A 21008-nucleotide genomic window follows, 5' to 3' on the forward strand; every position below is an offset into this window, starting at 1 on the left:
GATTCTGATATAAGCTACATAAGCTACATTCATTCTCTATACAACTATATAGTCAAACAGCGCGCGCTGGAATAACAATGGCTGATTTCCGGCGCAAAGGATTGCGGTACTCTGGATATCCACGGACTCAGTGTCAGTCAAAGAGTTTGTAATATATAAGTATTACAAACTCTTTGGTGTCAGTCTTTCTTGGCGCGAACTCTGCTGTCGAAATCTAATTGAAGAGTCCACTGCAAGAATGATGGATGTCACTTTCTTGTCGAAAATGAACCAAGACTGTCAATGCATAGCTTAAGACATACAGAATGTACATACAAAGTTATATGGCATTAACATCCATATACCTTGGGCATTAACACTGAGAGTCATTGTCCAGTAATGATCGGAAAATCACAGTTAAGCTTTGAGCGCTAAGAATTTCAAACGTTCAATTGCTTTTCCTGCAAAATGTATCCCAAACGACATCCATCATTCTTGCAGTGGACTCTTCAATTGTCTTCGAATTAGTTCACTAACTTTATTCATATTGAAATTAACAAATACACAAGCACACAACGAACACTAATGTAACTAACTTCACGCTTAAAATAGAAATGAAGAGAATTATTAATAACACTCAGAATTTTAGTATTGCCGCTACGAATACAAACGCGTGAATCGATAACGTGTATTTCGTACGGTTGTCAATGTTGCCAGCACTCTTAATAAAAAAAGTAGCCTACCATAATTTTGAATATAGCTAAACTTCTATATCAACAATGTTAAACGGTTTAATTTTAATAGCTAAATTAATCGGAAAACATAGTAAAGCATTACCTCTTATATAAAATATAGCAATTATAGTAACTAATCTAAAAAAAAAAAAATAGATCTAGCTACAGAATAGCTAAGCGGGCAACTCAATTGGTTCTTCGGGCCATGACAGTGTTACCATCATACTTCTATACGTAACCCCTTCCTCATCGCGTTCTACGTTTTAAAACCATTTGCGCATGTGCACAGGATGACCACGCGAATGATTGAGCCCTGGCCGACGCTTCCCCTCTCATCTTCTCGACCACGCATCCATCACCTCACACCGTTCTTCTTGCATTTGAAACTCAGAGTTGCATGTGCAAAGGATGGGCACTAGAACTACGGTGCCCGAGCTATAATGTTTCTGCGATTTAACTCGCTCGACGTAGCTGAAAGCATTCACATTTCACAGTAGGTTTATAACTGAATGGAAGCTCTTACATCATGAATTTTGCGCCGATAATTTTAAGCAAAAATTGCTTTATTTTTCTGTGGGAAAATAAAACGAATGGGAGGGGACGTGCCCATGTGCCCCTTAATGCGAGCCGCCACTGTTTATTAGAACATTTGCACTCACCTTTACGTGACGGAACTGAGGAGATATTGATGCATTTATACCACATTGAGGTTTGCCTACACTAGGAACATTTGAACTTGCAATTAAGTTACAAAGTTGAGGGGGAGAGTTTAAGCAGTGGCGGCTCGTGACCAAATTATTTGGTAGGGTACAACTTAATACACTAATATTGCATTAATTGAACCCATAGGTTCCTCACTACACGAACATAGGCTTGCCATACTGAATAATTGCTGAAAATTTCAATAGCAAAATGTAAATATAGAGAATGCATTATACACTAATCCTTCTATTTATAGATGGAGTCCATTCTTCGATCCTTAGCTCGGACAAATACTTCGATAACTCGCTTGTTGAAGTTAGAAATCGAACGCACCATTTTACTCTCAATTGAAAGCATTGCTAATGCTGTCAGTATTTCTTGGCTCATTATATTCCTGAGGAAGGCTTTTATTCGATTTAAAGTAGAGAAGCACCTTTCACTTTCCACAGTTGACATAGATATTGTAACAATGATGCTTAGTAATCGAACACACTCGTGAAATGTTTCTTGCATATTGTTGCGCAAAAAGAGTTGCAAAAGTGCTGCAGCTCCTTCGGCCGCACGCAAGTCTAACCTGGAATATAGTACTTCAAGCTCGGTTCTGAGCCTAGATTTGTTCATTTTAGAATCTTTCTCTGGGAACTGATTACAATATTCTTGAAAACTAGATACGCGGAAAAGTTTGGCAGCCGCCAAGAGGCCTGTGAAACAAAATCGTTCTTCTGCTTGCGACACAATATCATCACACGTTTCCAATGCACTGACTCGTTTTTGTTGATCGACATTTCGATGTCGTTTAGTAGGGACCGGATTGTTATCATCATCATCATCATCATCATCATCATCATCATCATCATCGTGTTCTTCTAAATCGGAACGAATCCTTCTGATGTTGCGAACAAAGTTCAATAAAAATGCGGAGACTTGAACAGGATCAATATTCCGCTTCTGAATTTAGGAGAACAGTATGTCCACATGAAGCATCACTTCATGGAAGAAGTTCAGCCAATACAGAATCTCTAAGTAACCTAATGAAACCAGAAGCTAGCATTAGTGTGTTCTAATCTTGTTCTGTTTCACATATGGTTTGGAAACATTCAATTAGCGCGTCTTTGTTTTCAAATACTGTATTGACAATGCGGATCAGAAAATTCCAACGCGTCGGAGCTGCTTCAGGTAAACGCCACATTATAATTGTATCCCATACCTCAGTGCGCTTATTAGAGTGGCTGAAAAAGGAGGAAATGCCCTGGATATTACTAAAAAAACATTTTCACTGATGTTACATTCGATGTGGCATTTTGCATGATAAGATTTTCTGTGGGACTGCAGCATTAGTGGGAGTGAGTGAAGTTCTGTTGTCTCGCATTTCACGTAAGCAGCGAAGAACAGTCTTCATAAGTAAAATAATGTATACAGTAGCTGCGAAAGCTAAAGAGAGTGTATTGAATAAATTAGCTGATGGAACTTACATTCTACTAGAGAAACCTGGTGTAAGTCGGTATAGCAGTAGCCGGGAGAACTTCTGAGTAAGCACTTTATGAATCCTTGGTGCTTAAATTGTAGCATAGAAATTACGGAAATTAAGTCGAAATAATATTCCTCTTGTAATCATGAGATTTTATATTATTTTGAATGCTAAAAGCCATGGAGATACTTCACTTAAAGAATACATTGTAATTTATATATACTTTTTTTTAATTTCAGTTGGTAGTTCAAAAGGACACAAAGACTCCTGTTGGCTATGTTCAATGCCAACGAGAGGGTTGCACCAAATTGCTTATTTATAACAGTAGCACTTAGGGAATGTTGAGACATACATGTAAAGAAAACAGGCATTCATCAAGGAACGAAGTTTCCAAGGCTGATAGGATGGTGGTTAGAGACAAATGTGTGTGTATGTGTGCAGCAGATCTCCATCCCTTCAATATTGTCAGCGGTGAGGGGTTCATTAATCTGTCACAAGAATTAATTAATACAGGTGCCAAATTGGACAGGTCAGTGCTAAAGATGTTTTGCCTTCCCTGAGGACTGTCTCTCAACATATCCAAGATCTGGCAGACCAAATCAGAGATGCAATGATTCTTAAAGTAAAGGAAGCTATTAATAGAGGTCAGTGTGCAATGACATGCGATCTCTGGACTGACAATTATCTGAACACATCGTCCTATGTACAGGAGTGTGAGGATAAATGGAAGTTAAGGAACAATGTGGTCCTCACGAAAAAATTCCCAAAGGTCACTAAAACTGGTGCAAACATTCGCAAGGAAATATACGAGCAAATGGCGGAGCTAGGTATTACTCCCACATAGTTACAAAACGTTACCTTTGTGACAGACCAGCTCTGGAAGACCTGGAAAATCACAAAAGATGTCCCTGTATTATACATGCATTAATACAGCATTAAGACACACACTGAATGAGAAGTTCTTAAGTGATGAGGTTCTTGAATGTTATGTTTTATTTAACGACGCTCGCAACTGCAGAGGTTATATCAGCATTGCTGGATGTGCCGGAATTTTGTCCCGCAGGAGTTCTTTTAAATGTCAGTAAATCTACTGACATGAGCCTGTCGCATTTAAGCACACTTAAATACCATCGACCTGGCCTGGGTGGGTTCCTGATGTTTCATTCCATCTAGACTGCACGTAAAATCGTTGGCTTTACGAAATGCTCTGGTTTAGTCACTAGACTTGAAAAATAATCATTGCTTCCTGACATCGAGACCAGGTGGAATAGTGTGTATATGATAGATTCGTTCCATAAGCAGAGGGATCAGATAAAGAATATTCTGAAGGATGCAATGAAGGAGGAAAAGATTACTTTTTACCACGGGCAAATAATGGAAAAAATAATTAATTTCTTAAGATTTTCAAAGAAGCCACAGATGACTTGGAAGACGCAAAACTATGGACCTTGCCATTTGTTGTGCCATGGGTTTTTAAATTGTAAGATTCCTGCGAAATAGCTGCTGATGATGAGATCATGAGGAAATTAAAGAAACGGACAGAAAAGTTCATAAATGAAAAACTTCTGAATGAACTGCATGATATACATTACGTCGTCACTTTCCTTCACACTTCTTTCAAGGATCTTTTAGTTCTGAGTGAAGGTACAAGAGAGGAAATTCACCAAAATCTTCCAAAGATCTTAAATAAAGTAAAAGAAGTGGAAGTGAATGAGGATCCTTCGCCCTCTCCCTCAAAGAAATTCCGAAAATGGTGCTGTATCACATCAAATCGCAGAGACGAACTGAAAAGTACATGAGCATGAATACTACAGATGATGATTGCAAAAATCTTCTGTCTTTGTAGAAGTTTTCTGCATTCCCACAAGTAGTGCTGCAAGTGAAAGGAATTTTAGCAGGGCAGGACTGGTTGTATCGGAGAACGAAGTTCTATTGATCCTGATATTGTAAATGATACGTAATTATATTAATTATACATAATAATAAAAGAGTCAACTGAATGGATTTGAACAGTGTTTCAAAGTCTGATTAAGAAGATTATGCTGTAGGGGTAAGTACAAAAGTAAGGAAAGGATACATTTATTTATTTTTAATTTGTATACCCATATGTACAATAATATTAATACCAGTATTACTATCTAATAATATGTATTGAATATATACATTTCCTTTGCTAATTTGCATTGCATTGAATAAACGTTTTTGTTCTTACTGCACTGAAAGTGTATGAAGAATTAGTATTAATGTATGTGTGAAATTTGTTTCAATTGCCGTGACTTTCTATTTATGGATACCAGTACCTGTAATAATAACATTATTAATATTCATCATAGCTTGTGTATCCATACAACTGTGTGAATGTGATATTGTGCCTTATGCTTTGAATATAAGCCTATATATTACATGCAGGGTGCGAATTAAGATTTCTGATGAGGGGAGGGATAGAATGCTAAATAGAGAATACCATTGATCAAATTATTATTATTCTCATTTGATACAGTTCAACACTGGGTCACACCGAGTTGCTTGTCTTGCATCTTGATCATAATAATTATATCCATGAACAGGCTTAAGATAAGATGTGTAATTCCTAAGTTATTTATTGTTGTCAGCTTGCTGGTGATGATAATACATCAATATAATTTACTTTGGTTACTTTATACTTTGTAAAGTACCGAATACTCACATTAAAACAATAAAATTATATTTTGTGAGGGGGGATAGAAGTTATCCTTGGCAGGGATGTTAATAGGAATTTATGAGAGGGAGATAACTTTCCAACAGGGGGAAATCTCCCCATCCCCGCTGTTAATTCGGACCCTGATTACATGTAAAAAATTAATTAATTATGTAGTACTGTAAATAAAATGTTGTATTCCGACAGCACTAAACGTGTGTTTAGAAATTACAGCAATTTATTTCTTTCAATGTTTTATAGATTTATATTTCAGTAATAATAATAATAATAATAATAATAATAATAATAATAATAATAATAATAATAATAATAATAATAATATTAGTAAAAGAAGAAATATACATTCACTATTGAGAAATGTATGGCTTCGTACATACAGTAAAGCCTTTCTTGTCACCATATGCTTCAACTTTTCCTAAGTGGCACAAGCATTGCATAACTTCGTCCTCCATACACACTGTGAGAATGCCAGGACTTCTCATTGTCGAGCTCTTGTTACAGGTACATGAGTGTCTCGTGGCCAGCACTCCCCTTTCAGTCGCTCTCACATGAGCGAGAGGGAGTAAGACAGTGTTTGACCACCTTTACTTATCAGTATTGCAGGTATCCATTATACGAGGGTCATTTCATAAATAATGCACAGGTTGTTAGAACTGTGAAGTGGATGACACGACATCAATGAAAATTACGTCGGTTGCAGTTAAAGGCTTAAGGGACATAGACATGTGTTCGTTTCGTCCATAGCATACTCTGTGTTTAGGTAACGAGAGCTAGAAATGGAGTCTACATGTGTCTCGGGTACTGTGACGATTGATGATCAAAGATCGAATCTTTACATGGAAAGAATGCCACAGAAATTCACAGTGCTTTGAGTGGAGTTTGTGATGAATTATGGTGGATCGCAGTATAGTTTCTCATTGGGCTACTCGTTTTCGAGATGGTCGTGTCAGCATATACCAGGAATGCCAAAAACACCAACAAATGAACAAAATGTGAAACTTGTGATGGATGCTTTTGAGGGATGTGTGAGGAACTTTCAGAAGCTATGGGGATTCCACCAACTTCAGCATTCAGTATTTTGACAAATGATTTGAAGAAGAGACAAATTTCTGTTTGACTGCTGGACAGAAACATCTGAACATTGCAAACTTGCAGAAACAAAGAATCGACGTTGAAGGTCAGTTTTTTTTTTTTATTGTTGCCATTCATGAAACGTGGATTAGACATTTCGAATTTAAAATCACAATCAAACGAGTTTTTACCATGTAAATATTCGATCTTAACGTACGATCTTTGATCTTCAATCATCACAGTATCCTGACACGTATAGGCTCCATTTCTAGCTCTTGTTACCTAAACACAAAGTAAGCTATGGATGAAACGAACACACGTCCTTCTTCCTTAAGCCAACTGACGTAATTCTGTTGTGTTTGGTCCAAAAATGAGCTTTTTTTTTTAGCAGAAAGCGCAGCCCTATATAAAAATGTCCTCTTTCGTTTGGTATAGCTGTGATATCTCCATCTAATCTTATGTTATTTTCATTCACATTTGTATGTAAATTAGAATTATGATTGTTATAGGAAATAAAAATGCTTCTATTTCAAAACAGGTTTTCTGGAGTTGTCATGTTTTGACCAAATACCGTACCACAGAATGTTTGTTGGTATTGAGTCATCCACTTCACAGTTCTACCAACCTGTGCATTATTTATGAAATGACTCTCATACTAACAATATTATTGTTAATATTTTTCATATTAACTTCCCAAAGGCAGAGCGCGTAATAATTTAACAGTTTAAATGAAATGTTTAACCACAATATGCATACCTTAATATAGTATTATAATTATGGTTTTTGGTATAACAATATATGAATATAATGGTAGAACATTAAACTAAAAATCATTGACACATTCCATCTGTTCAAATCAATGACCTTTGTCTTTAATATTCAAACATAACAGGATCGCCAACATCTAATCATTGACCAGCTGAACAGAAGTGGCTAATATAGCTACTTTGTCTCCGACTAAAATTCTACGCATATGCAAAAAGACGATTTTATACTTCAAGAATAGCGGCAGTGGCAGTAGCAGTAGCAGTAGTAGTAGTAGTAATAGTAGTATCAATGTTATAAAACTAGAAAATTCTGTTAATAATGGGTATTCATAATATCAGTTTAAAATTGACACATTAATAATGCTTATAACCAGTTTTTTTCTGATCATTCCCAAAGGAACACAGTTAGCAACCTCCGAGCATAATGTGGTAAACTGACGAACTTGCATCATGAGTTAAATCAGTGGCGGTTCCTCGGGGGAGGGAAGGGAGGAACGTCCTCCTCACATTTTTCTTCTTTTGAAAGTAAATACCAAATAAAATATGTGCGTTGAAATTCGAGGAAGATTCGATAATTTTTAAGTTCTCAGCTATAAGAAAACCTTGGTTGATCGAGTTTTAAACGACTTGGGCTCATGTGATGCTAGAAAACTGTGAGAAAGATGCGAGATTGTTTGTGTAGAGGAAAGTCAATCCTTTCCTCCTTTACTGCAGTTAACACACATAGACAACAGCGTACTAGCGGCCAGAGAAAGAAGTAGAATTTTAAAGCAAGTGAATGAACGGTTAGGGAGGAGATCCTCCTCTGAAGCAGCGCATGGGCGGGAAATAGAAACCGACTGGTCGTGCAGCAAGCTCGATACCGCTGCCATCTAATGATGTAGCATTCAACCAGACTATAATACATCTAGGAGGAGCAGAATAAAAACAGTTTCAACACAAAGCTATGAAAGACACCATATAAACTTTTTTTTTATTATAAATCACAAATATTATTCATTGCACTTTAGATAGCCTGCTGTTCATGGTTTGAAACTTTTAAGGATATTTGAAAGTTAAAGTTGGGTTTGTATAAAGTTCTAGGTTAGTATAGCAGATCTTTTTGGTCCCTGAAATTCACTTCCATTCATTGTCTACTAGATAGGGCAACAGCCAAGTTGTCAGTTTCGTACAAATATACGGTATTTGAAATTGAAAGTAGGTACTCCAAACTGCATTATTTTTAATTTAAAAAATTAATCGGCCACCGCTTTGAACAATAATGGTAGTATGACTTTACAAGAACTGACATTCTTCAAAAGCATGTGATACTGAACTTGTATGATGTATATGTGGCAACACAGACCACGTGGGTGGGTGCAGTGTTCTTGCTTTCCTCAGATTATTTCCCATTTCGTAAAACGGTTCCGGTTACGTGCTAGTAGCTGGTCTCTTCCAACACAAGTGGTGCTGTAGTGTGCTCGAAAAATGCTGCGAGGTTGTAAATTTCCTTGTAATTGTTAATTTGTGCAATTATTCAACAATTAATGGAAGTGAAAACATATTATATTTTGGAAAATTTAGGAAACTCAGTTTACAAGAATAGATTACTGCTATACAGAAGGGAAGACCAACCCCAACGCTACCTGGTCTTACATGTATACATGTAGGCTAATTTGTAGCATGTTTCATTCAAGAAGGTGTCATTTCGTGCTGTTAGCTTTTTCCTCCTCTTAAGAAATACGCAGGAGCCGCCACTGAGATAAACCCCCTCCCAATTCTGCCCATACTTTAACTGACATTTCATGAGAAAATTCTGTATTTAAGTGATAAAAGGGTAGCCTACATAAAATAGAAGGAATTGTCCAGCACTATTGCTTATAGAAATATATGAAGGGCGCCCTGCTACATCTCTTCCACATCACAAATCCTCTATTACTTATCACATGGCAAAGCGTAAAAACAAATTATTGACTTTGTTTAAAGGAGTGCATTTGATTATTGTATACTGTGAAATACAGTATAATGTGACATGTATAACAAAGTCTTATTTTCTTTTTTTTAATGGCAGTTTAATTTATATGAAAACTGTTTCTATCCTTTCTTTGGCAACTAATGCCAAGATTATAATAATTCACATTAACAATACATGTTTATAAATACACTATTAAAAAATGTTTCCTTGCAAACCCATGTTGAAGTGGTGTAAGATAGTCATAATTTATATTATTTAGATGCGAAGTCAGCCTGTATCTTTTTCCTCTTTTGTGATTCCATGGCCTTTGCGGCTTAGCATTAACCTCGTCTTGTGGACCATTCAACTCTGTTAAGCACTTCTAGTCTCCATCGTATTATCTCCAGAATTCCGAGATGTTTCCACGCCATTAAGCCATCTTAAGTTCTATGAGTTTTTAGCTTTCACGGTGACTGTGATTAGAATTAGGCTTTTGAGTAATTCATCATGTCCTGGAACTTAATATTTCCAATGTTTTGAAACTACATACAGGTTTCATCATCAAGGTAAGAAGAGAGAGGTCACCTACTCTGTTGGGCTCTTGCACCAGACTAATCAAGACAACATTGTCTACCATCATGGAGTTTTGAATTTAGGACTAACTTTGGTACCTATATGGTTCCCTTTCATCCAAATAACATGTCCCAGCCACTCCACTCTTCGAGCTTTGACTTCTGCTGCAATATCTAATGATTTATATTGAGCCTTTAAATCAATGGCTGCCTAGAATAACGCTGTAAGTCAGTTTTTACAGTTTGTCAGGAAATTGAAAATATGTTTATTCCATACTAACATTGTTAAATATTACAAAATATGACAGTGTGAGGTCTGTATTAATACTTCAGTAAGTATTTACACCATTTATATATATATATATATATATATATATGTATTGCCTTCATCTCCCAAATAACACAACTTTTCGAATATTTACAGTAGAAAAACGTTGTATGTCAGTCCAGAAGAACAATGTTATAAAGCAAAGAAACTTAAATACTGTCCATATTTCCTGGTAAATTGTTTTTGGTTGTTACATTTGAACACGTTAAATAATAATAATAATAATAATAATAATAATAATAATAATAATATAATAATAATAATAATAATAATGACAATTTATATCATAAGAACTTGAAACAGATTACACAACTTAGATTATATGTTTAAGCATACAATATCAATATTACACACACAAGAATCCTTTTTTTCTTTATTCTGTTATTCGGCCATGGTAGAATTCAGAGTAACCATGAACAAAAGAAAGAGAACTTGACATTTCAATCAGAACTTCCTCCCCCCCTTTTGTGATTGGAACAGGGCCATGATAAAGACGAGGTAAGTTATCTTGTGAAATATGATTTACAATCTTATTTTTTGTACGCTAGCTTTTTTTTTTACAGAATACACTGTCCATGGTAACAATATATTATGGAATTTCCGCATTTTCAGAGACATAGGATCGTCAGAACTGAACTGAAACCAGGCAGCTGTTGTTATCTTGAAGTCTGGATCCTTCTTTATGTTTGCTCTGCTAGCCCTATATTCCTGAAGTATTTCTCTTGCATATGAACCACTTCAAATGGTTTGCTTGGCCTTGCATTGGCAATAACCTCTACCCCCATGTGACATGCTACAAGTATGATTGTCCGCCATTTTATTTGCGTTACAATGTTATTCAGCTCAGCAACACAATCATAATACTACAGCTCTCGAAGTAATGTGAATATCAGCAAGATGATGACAGTACATGATGCAAGATGTGCGACACAACATTTTTCAGCCGAAAACTCAGTTTGGTCAAAAACGGACTCACAACGTTATTCTAGGCAACCATTCAATTCAAGGTTATATCTGATTCTCCATTTACAGTTGTATCAATATTTCATACTGAGCATCCAAATATAAGAAACCCGATTTCATCCTTCAGTAAGTTATGGTTATAGATGTAACTCTGCAACTATAATAATTACATTACCGATCTGAACTTAAATACATGTTTACAAAAAACCGTGAAATGTTCATTTGCAAACATATATTAAAGTAACATAACATTCATATTTTCTATTATTTAGACACGAAGTCGGCAAGTATCTCTGATTAAAAAAAAAAAAAAGGACAACCAAAGACAAGGTTTCTAATGGATTGATTTTCTTGTCCACACTTATTATTTCAATTATCAGTAATGTTAAGAAGTCTTAAGATATTCACTAAATTTCACATATCCTGTTAAATACTGTGGTAGTGTATAATCTAAATTATACATATATTTGCAAGAGATTCTTGTCTTATTATAAGAAAAAATGTATTTCACTTCAATTATAAAAGTAATTTAACATCACTATTATTTATGCTTTTTCAGTGTTCGTTTCAGTTAAAAACAGAATATAAATACATAATAGGAAAACGACTAGGGACAAGAGTAATTCAATGCTTTATAATTTAATACATTTTCTAAATAAGTATAAATTAATGAAAACTTTCAATTGCAAACATACATAACATTAAAAAAAATTAATTTCTAGTATGGAGAGAAATTATTCGATATTCTTTTTATTCTTTGAATTCATTCATTAGATTTCCATAAAGACTTATTCCTCTAATAAAACAAACATAACTTTCTCTTAATAACATGGTATTAAATTCTATATTCCATGTTTTTCTTGTAGATTAAAGGCAGATGATACAGTTCTGTGGAATATACTAAGTTTCAATAATTGTTGTATTACATCAACTAATTACAAAGTTAAAAGAACTGGTCTTAAATAAAATTCCAAACTGTATACAAAGAATTAGAAATCACCAACCACACGAAGGATACATATTATAGTTACAGAATGATCCAACCAATGACCTCTCAAGGACATTATGAAAGGTTGCCATTTCTGAACAAAGAGATAGAAATGTATATACTACGCACATAAAGGAATTCAGTTCACAAAACATAGTTTTCGCGAATGCAGACTAGCATCTGAGAAAAGAAGCTTCCAGGAAATAAATTCCTGAGTATAAATATTTGTAGGCAGGAGGTGAAGTTTTCGGTGATGTCAGATTCATTCCGAAGTTTCCTTTTTGTCCTCAACCACAAATTCTGAATGTTACGTATATGAGTTTCAGGATGTGCAGGGTCCACATGAGTGGCAGCAGAATGTAGATACACACCACCTTGTATGTCGCCAATGTTATTGTATGCCTCCCATCCGTCTGATACAATTAGTGTGCCAGGCTGTATATGTTTTTCTATGAGTGGTGTTAATGTAGTTTCTGATCTGTCAGACACCTCCACCATAAAAAACTTTCCGGAATCGCGCTCCATGCCACCAAAGACCCAGTGACCTTTCTGACATTTTCTGCGAAAAAACTCGGTTTCGTCGATTTCTACAATTATTGGTCTACCACTGTCGTCAAAACCTCCAATGCTGATGGGGTGTCTATTCATATAGGATACACATTCTTCTCGAAGGATGTTATACCAGCCAACAACAGTGTCTAGGTCAATGCATGCCTCACGAGCAGTGTCCTCTTGTGTCCAACAATCAGTGGTCCAACAGTAAATTATTACGACAATAGTGTTTAAGGGCAGATGACTTTTGCTAAAGATACTTCCGACCCTGATGCTTTTTATTCTATTGCAGTGCGAGCAGCACCATCTCAATCCATCCAGACTTTCTTGACAGGAAATGGCAGAACAGGCCTCTTTACACATTGGACATTGATATGAGTTTTTCAGCAGTCCTCTCTTCACTAGCCATTGTGCTGCCATTTCTGGAGTCCATAAGACTAAGCATACATCACGTAAGGTAAGTTTCTCGGCCAACATGTCCTCTACTTGCAAAATTTCCTCGACGATCACAAGTTGTTTTGGACCAGTAGGTCCTTCTGCCATCCTAAAACACAATAAATTCAAATTCTTTCATTTTTCATTCTGTGATCTGCAGTATAACCAGTACTAACGACCATAGTTCAGGGTGACAACCAAACAGAATTATCCGGCAGCAAGAAAAAAAGTGCAATGGATGCATAAAAAGTACTGTACTAACTTCAGGAAGAAAAATGCTAACTGTGGATAAAAGTAGCATACTGGATACTTTTCTTTCTATTTTTACTATAATTAGACTATTTTATGACATTATAGTATAACTAACCACAGTATTTACATCTTTAAACTAATATAAAGCTATTCTATGAATACAATGTGCAATAACATGCAAATTTCATATGAAAACATAACAAGCCAAAAGTAGCATTCTATCCAGTCAATGAATATAAATCTAGAAGATGTGCTAGTTTACACGGTCTATATCATTTTTAGTCTCTTAAGTAATCGTAAATAAAATAAATATTTGTGCTGACATCGCATTCTTAGTCTGGAAGCATGTCTGTAAGACGTCCATTGTTGTGGGTTAAGAAATTAATGAAAAAAAAAAAAAAAAAAGGTTATATGATAAGTACTCCCAGTTATACCATGTGTAAACAGACAGAAAGCGGGAGGAAGATGAAGACATTAAGGTTCAACATCTTGCAATTTAAATTTTTGTGTTCTTGAAATTAGTACCGGTACTGGCTCTTGAGAGAAAGAAGAGCAATTCTATGAAAATGCCATACCGAGGTGAAATTTTTAAATGAATGTGGGAATCTTTCTGTTGAAGAAATATGTTTTTTTTTTTTATAGTTTAAGTTGCCTTATTCCATTAAATAATGCTTCAAATACTCTTTGTTTTAGTCAGTAACTTGCTGGAGATCTTGTAATATTCCAAACACTTTTAAAAAACACGTAAAGAAACGTATATTTCGTATCACAATTGAAGGATACACGGGAATAACGATCGAGGTCCATTTTAGAAAGTTTCGAGAAAAACGAATTTTAAAGTTTAAGCACTTAATACTTTGTTATGTGTGTACTTAATAGAAATTGACGTAGTGGAATGTCAAGAACGATGATTTCTTATCACTGGCTAGGCCACATGATAGTACTTCTTTTCCACTATAAGATAGCATTATTAAGTCAATTTCGATTTTTTATGGACCTTGATCGTTTTTCCCGTGTACCCTTCAATTTGGACATATAAATTTGTTTTATTTCAAGCGTTCTTTTTTTTTGTATACCATATTTCGGTCTTTTCTTCAAGTAAATATAAAATAGTTCGAATTTCCTAAGGTTCTAAATAACTTAAAAACACTGATTATTTGTACTATAAGTTAAGGTCAGTCAATCACGATAAACATACAAAAACTCTTCCATACAGCATAGTAACTGGCAGATTAAAATTTCCTTTGAGATTCTACGTTATCACTATATCGCTAACAAAAAAGGATTACGAAATTTTTTTCTAAACTGATTTCATTTTTTGCTGCAGCATCTTGACTGACTGACATGTCGCGCTCTCGATTATACTGTTCATTCTCACCATGTACACAGTTGGTAGGGAGACCTTAGTAAACTTACACGTGAACTGTGGTAAGTGGAGGAATATATGGGGAAATCCACGGCAAAAAGACAACGTGAATATAAACTCCATCTGAAGAAGCAAGGACAGTATAAAGAATGGCAAGAAAAAGGGCCAGGTTGAAAAGAGTTCAGGGAGGAGAACAGGCAGTTATTGTGAATGTATGTTAACAGTCATGGGCATTAAGGGAAATATAAACTGTGACCTGTGTCACTGTATCGTAATCGCTAAGGTGATCAGTGGCGGATTGTTAGGAACGCGCCTGGATAATGTAATATTCTCGAAGCTTTGAACAGATTAATTTGGCAGCTTTAGTCATACATCTTTTTATTGTTTCTCCATCACAGAACTGTTTTAGATCACGGGCGAGTTCCGAAGAAATTGCATAACTAGTAAATAATATGAATATGGTTTACTGTCACCCAACAACATTTGGTCCTGCTGGTTCTTCACATTCTTGTATTCAAGCCAGCATTCCCATTAATTTTTTAGTTAGTTATTTAACGTCGCTGTATCAACTACTAGGTTATTTAACGTCGATGGTATTGGTGATAGATTACCTGACATTTACCTTACGGTTGGGGAAACCACGGAAAAAACCCAACCAGGTAATCAGCCCAAGAGGAAATTGAACCTGAGCCCGCACACAACTCCGGATTGGTAGACTAGTGCCTTAGCCGACTGAACTACAGCGGTGGTTTCCCATTCTTACACTACTTACATCATTCATACAATAAGTGACCAATGCATATTCTCTTTCTTTATTCATCAATGTGTCCATTCTTTTCCCTTGCCACTTCCTTAACTGTGCCAGTGAAAATAAAACATTCTATTCTATATTTCTTAATTTATCTACCACTAACTATCGTACTACTTCTATCTTATTTTACTTCCCCTTATCCCAAATAAATTCATTTACTATTTAATTCAGTCTCTATTTTCTCTCCAATTCCTATTCATTTACCGTTGCTCTTTGTTTTACTCTTAAGACCTATATTAACTTATTTTCATGTTTCCTATTCCGCATAATACTTCCCTTCTTTCTTTATTATTTCCTAGTCCCTACTGACATATACTGTATATTGAAAAATCTCTACTCCTATCTCACTTTACTCTTTAATTCATTATATTACACACTATTCTTTACCTTCTTATTAAATATAAACAACATGATGACCTACAAATTACTCAATTCCTACTCTCTGTCCTTCCTCTGTATAGATTCCTCTGATATATTTTTCCCTCACTGACGTACCATTTTCTTAAATTATATAGTGTGTCCGCAGAAACATTCCGGGGTTATAAACTGCTATAGCGTCACTGTCAGTTGCTGGATTTATACGAAACTGGTATCATTAGAAAGAGAAACTCAGAAATTTTTGTACCTATCTTAAAGACCTCGATGTGTGCTCCACGTGTCATGCTGCAGACATCAAAGTGATATTTCCACTCATGCCACACACATTCCAACATATCTATAGGGATGGACTTGATGGTGGCAGTGATACAAAGTTGGAGCTCTTGCAGGTAGTGGAGGTATATAAACAAGATTCTTTATGTGACTCCATAAGAAGAAGTCACAGACGGTCAAGTCAGGGGACCACGGAGGCCAGCTGCAGAAGACAATATCTTGGTTCCCAGCATGCCTAATCCATCTTCCTGCAAGTTGTTGATTTAGAACATTCCATACATCAATATACCAGTGAGGTGTTCCATCTTGTCGGAAAAGAAATTCGTTGCCTTCTTCTTCCAATTGTGTAAACAGCCATTCAGTAAGGATATCAAGATAACTCATACCAGTGACAGTGTTCTCTTGGAAGAAAAATAGGTCATACATTTTCCGTTTCGAAATGGCACAAAATACATTTAGCTTAGGGGAGTCACGTTCAACCTCCAAAATGAAATGTGGATTCGTGCTCCCCCAAATCCTAACATTGTGCTTGTTTACTTTTCCATTGATGTGGAACGTTGCCTTGACATTAAAAATTAATTTGGCTGAAAGATCTTCATCATCCTAAATAACCCTCTAAATGCTGCAGAATTCACACAGACTTGAAAATTTAACATTCAGATCATTTAATACAATTTGCTATATCCAACAATGCCTTAATGACAAGCGAAATAGTGGAAACGGCGTTTTTTCTTTCTTGTGCTGCCATCTGTTGTTTCAGTCAACAATTATCAATTACGCATTTCCTGAAATTCTTTGAGCTGTTCTTTCTAATGACACTGGTATGAATTTCGTAAAACCCATAGTGACAGAATTAAAACAGTTTATAACTCCGGAATGTTTCTGTGGACACACTGTATATTGGCTTTTCTTTGTTACTACCCATTTGTTTGTCACTATCTGATCGATTCACCTTCTCTTTATTTCCCCTTCTTGTCACTACCCCTCTTTTATTCCCTTATCTTCTTTTCTGGACTCATCTTTCTTCTGTTGTGAGTTAATTTCGATAATTGCAAAATAGTAATAAAATTATTGTTAATTATTTAATATGAGGTCATCATTAAATGTGTATGACGGAAACTTACGTGCTGGTTGAACGCTTCATAGTGGATGCATGGCGAGAAGCAGCTCAACTGGAAGTCACAACAAGTTTACAATCTGCGTGTGGCCTTACGTGAAAAGAGTGGGTGGTGTGGGGTGAACACTAGATGATGGTGGGGGTGTATTGAGAGAACACGAGTTATGGAGGTTTATGTTTATAATTGATAAGTTTAAATAAATTAAATACAGGGTTGTGTCTGTTAGAAGTTATTCGTTAAGTAATGAGGTTCCTGAAATTAATTCCTTAGCCATGTAATATTCTTCTGTGGTTTCAATTTCAGAACAGTTATTTAATGATTTGATGACGGATAAAGAATCATTAATATTTGTTAATTCATGACCTGTTTCTGTGAGATGTTGAGCACATTTGATTTGTTACGGTTGAATTTAAAATCACACAACAGGCTTTCACAATAATAACTTTCGTTTGACTTGCAGTTCATAAGGCTTCACTGAAACACACAACATATAACGTACTTCCCAAGAAAGAGTTTGTATTGCTTCACATTACCAAATCAGCAGTTTATACAACAGACTTGCATTCAATTGTGGTGTTTCATTGCTTTATATAGTTTAAACTTATGTCATATGTTAAACGAACAATCTTATACCGCTTGTTTCAACTTCAATGCCATATACCATATGAACAAGTAGTCGCTCAATTTTAACTTATTTATTTTAATTATCATATGGCAATTGTTTATAACTATGGTATTTTATTCATAATAATTGTAAAGTGTTCATATCTTGTTATTAATGGTTCTTACAATCTGATGATGGTATATCATGTCGAAAATGTTCATTTGTTATTGCTTTCTATGTGTTGTGATGTATGTGAATAAATAAATCATATGTAATTTTGATAAACTAAATAAGACGGCAAACATAATCTTAACATATCTAACTTTTAACAATTCAGCTTGTCGGAAATCCTACAAACATGACTATAAAGACCAGTTAAGTCTAGAGTGTTTAAAAAACTTTGCGAGTCTATGGGGGCCGAGCATACCAATTTATTGTTGCACATTGAAACCCATTGGCTTTCTAGGGGTAAATCAATGATGCGAGTGGTAGAACTTCAAGACGAGCTTTTTTTTTTCCTTTTTCTTTTTTTTTTTTTTTCTTTTTTTTTTTTTCTTTTTTGAAGACGAAAAGTCATAGTATGCTAATTGGAAGATAATTTTTGGTATGTCAAACTAGCATATCTTGCCGAAATTTTCGAGAGATTGAAGAAAACAAAAACTATTACTTAAGCCACAAACAAAATTAAAGAGCCTTAAAAACCATCAACCAAGTTTTCACAACCACGAAAACCCAAAAACATACCAGGTTAAAAGCATATAAAGTTCTAGCAAGACCTGTCCTCAGGTATGGTAGTGAGGCCTGGACTGTCCGAAACTCAGATGTTCAATGCCTTACAACTGCGGAAATGAGATTTCTAAGGAGGACAGCTTGCTTGACCACAAAAGGAATGAACTAATTACAAAAGAATTGAAAATTACATCTATTTATGAACATCTCATCTATTATAGACAAAAATGGCTTAACCATGTCAATAGGATGGATTGTTCCAGACTCCCAAGACAAATTCTCCGCTATATACCATATGGAAGATGATCTTTGGGACATCTCCTGAAAAGATGGACGGAGACTGTAACAAGCCACTAGGCCTAATACCTGCAAGGACGATGATGATGATGATGATGATGACAAAATTAAAGCATTTTATGAAAAACTGAAGTGGGGCATTTCTTTTTTCTGGTACTGCACATATTTTTAGCCTATGTAACACCTTTATTTACATCCTATAAGCTATTATACTGTATTTGAGGATTTCTCTCTTGTTTAGCATACCGTACTTGGACTTTAACATTAACCTAATCCAAGATAGGCTACTTCCGCCACATTCTTCCTGTATGAATGTAAAACATGCTTTAGAGGCTGTTAAAAGAGGCATATCTTTATGCTAGCCATTTGTTGTTACATTTCGAAAAAAATTTTAAAATAAAATTATTTGATCACTTCACAATAAAGTATTATGTTGCTGTAGTTTTGGTGTCAAAACATCTTCTGATAAAGTCACTTAGTTTCCTTGCATTCCAATACTTTCAGGAATAATACTGTGCTCTGCACATAAACATAAACCTGGTAAAGCATAGACAGAATTACTTTTTGCCTGTTTTCTGAAATGCATGTTGTGAAGCCATATGCAGGATAGCCAACATTATATTGATAAATTGTACTATGCCAGTACAGGAAAACACAAAAAAAAAAAAATTACAATGAGAAAATTAAGCTGAATGCTGGTACAAAATGAAATACATAAAATTTAACTAATTTCATGTTGTGTCTGACTTGATAACAATACAAATAGTGAATTATGCTCATTCATACACGTTTTATCCCACAACAACCTAGATATCACATTTTTATTTACACTTTAAAAGTGATGTTTTGAAATCACATCTTTACTTGCTTTACTTTTCACTTTCACAGATGGAACATAAAGATTATAGATGTTAGGCACTGTAAGGAACATTTGTGCTCTTCCACACAGAATAATAATCTTCCATTTCTTGTGTTTAGCGATATATTATGTCACTTCTGAATGAATCGAAATTTACTTTTATTTTACAGAGTGGAATGAAGGACTTGGGTTATAATTATGTAAAATTCTGGTAACTACTTTTTTTGCTAAGAAATCTGCTGTTTCGTTATCTCTTATACCAAATGAAAAAGGATACACTCTAGGGCAGGCATCAGCAACCTTTTTGTAATGTAGAATTCTGGTAACTATCACCTGTATGGCTGCATATGAATCTGAGAAGATTACAGAATTTTCTCCACCAAAATTAGTTGTGTTCCGACCCGCTGAGTAATAAAAGGAGAAAAGAGTGTTTGTTCCATCAGCTCCTCTATGATTTGATAAAATACGAGGCGTGTTCTTAAAGTAAGTTCCAAAAGGGTGTAGTAAGTAAACGGGAAGATATTTACAAATCATTTTTGTTGCATTGTATTCCCCACACTTCAATTACTTCTCAACATAATCTCCACCATTATTGAGGCATTTATCGAGTCGTGGAACAAGTCTTTCTATCCCCTCATTGTAGAATTCGCCCGCCTGCGATGCAAACAACTCCCGCACTGCTGTTTTCACTTCATCGTCGCCATCAAAACGTTGACCACTGAGGAACTTCTTGAGGTGCAGGAAGAGATGAAAGTCACTCGGAGCCAAATCTGGGCTGTAGAGGGGATGGTCAATTTGTTCCTGTCCTCATGAATTTTTTCATCGACAGCACGCACTAAATCGTCATTGATCAAAGATGGCCGACCGGTATGCTGCTCCTCATGCACAGAGACGCGGCCCTCGTTGAACTTCCTAACCCATCTCCTGCCCATTCCATCACTAATAGCATCATCACCATACACCTCAAAAAGTTGATGATGAATGTCAGCTGGTTTGATGTTTCTCGCATTCAAGAAACGGATAACAGACCGCATCTCACAGTCGGTGGGGTGCTCGATCACTTTAAACATTTCAACTGATCACAACTAACCACACACACGGACTGAAGCTCTGAAACTGCATGCACAGCTT

At 35.5% G+C, this 21008-nt stretch overlaps 1 protein-coding gene across 1 annotated transcript in view; it reads left to right on the top strand.

Annotated features, from left to right (window-relative positions):
* LOC138710562 (zinc finger protein 501-like) overlaps positions 1–18252 on the top strand; it is a 40531-nt gene extending 22279 nt beyond the window's left edge. The window contains exons 4-5 of the mRNA XM_069841544.1: positions 13048–13212; positions 14770–18252. Coding sequence (XP_069697645.1) covers positions 13048–13212; positions 14770–14785 — 181 coding nt within the window. The 3' untranslated portion in view covers positions 14786–18252. The remainder of the gene's footprint in view (positions 1–13047; positions 13213–14769) is intronic.
* The last annotated feature ends 2756 nt before the right edge of the window (positions 18253–21008 follow it).

The sequence above is a fragment of the Periplaneta americana genome, chromosome 12 (assembly GCF_040183065.1).
Source record: "Periplaneta americana isolate PAMFEO1 chromosome 12, P.americana_PAMFEO1_priV1, whole genome shotgun sequence".
In the NCBI taxonomy this organism is placed as follows: domain Eukaryota; kingdom Metazoa; phylum Arthropoda; class Insecta; order Blattodea; family Blattidae; genus Periplaneta; species Periplaneta americana.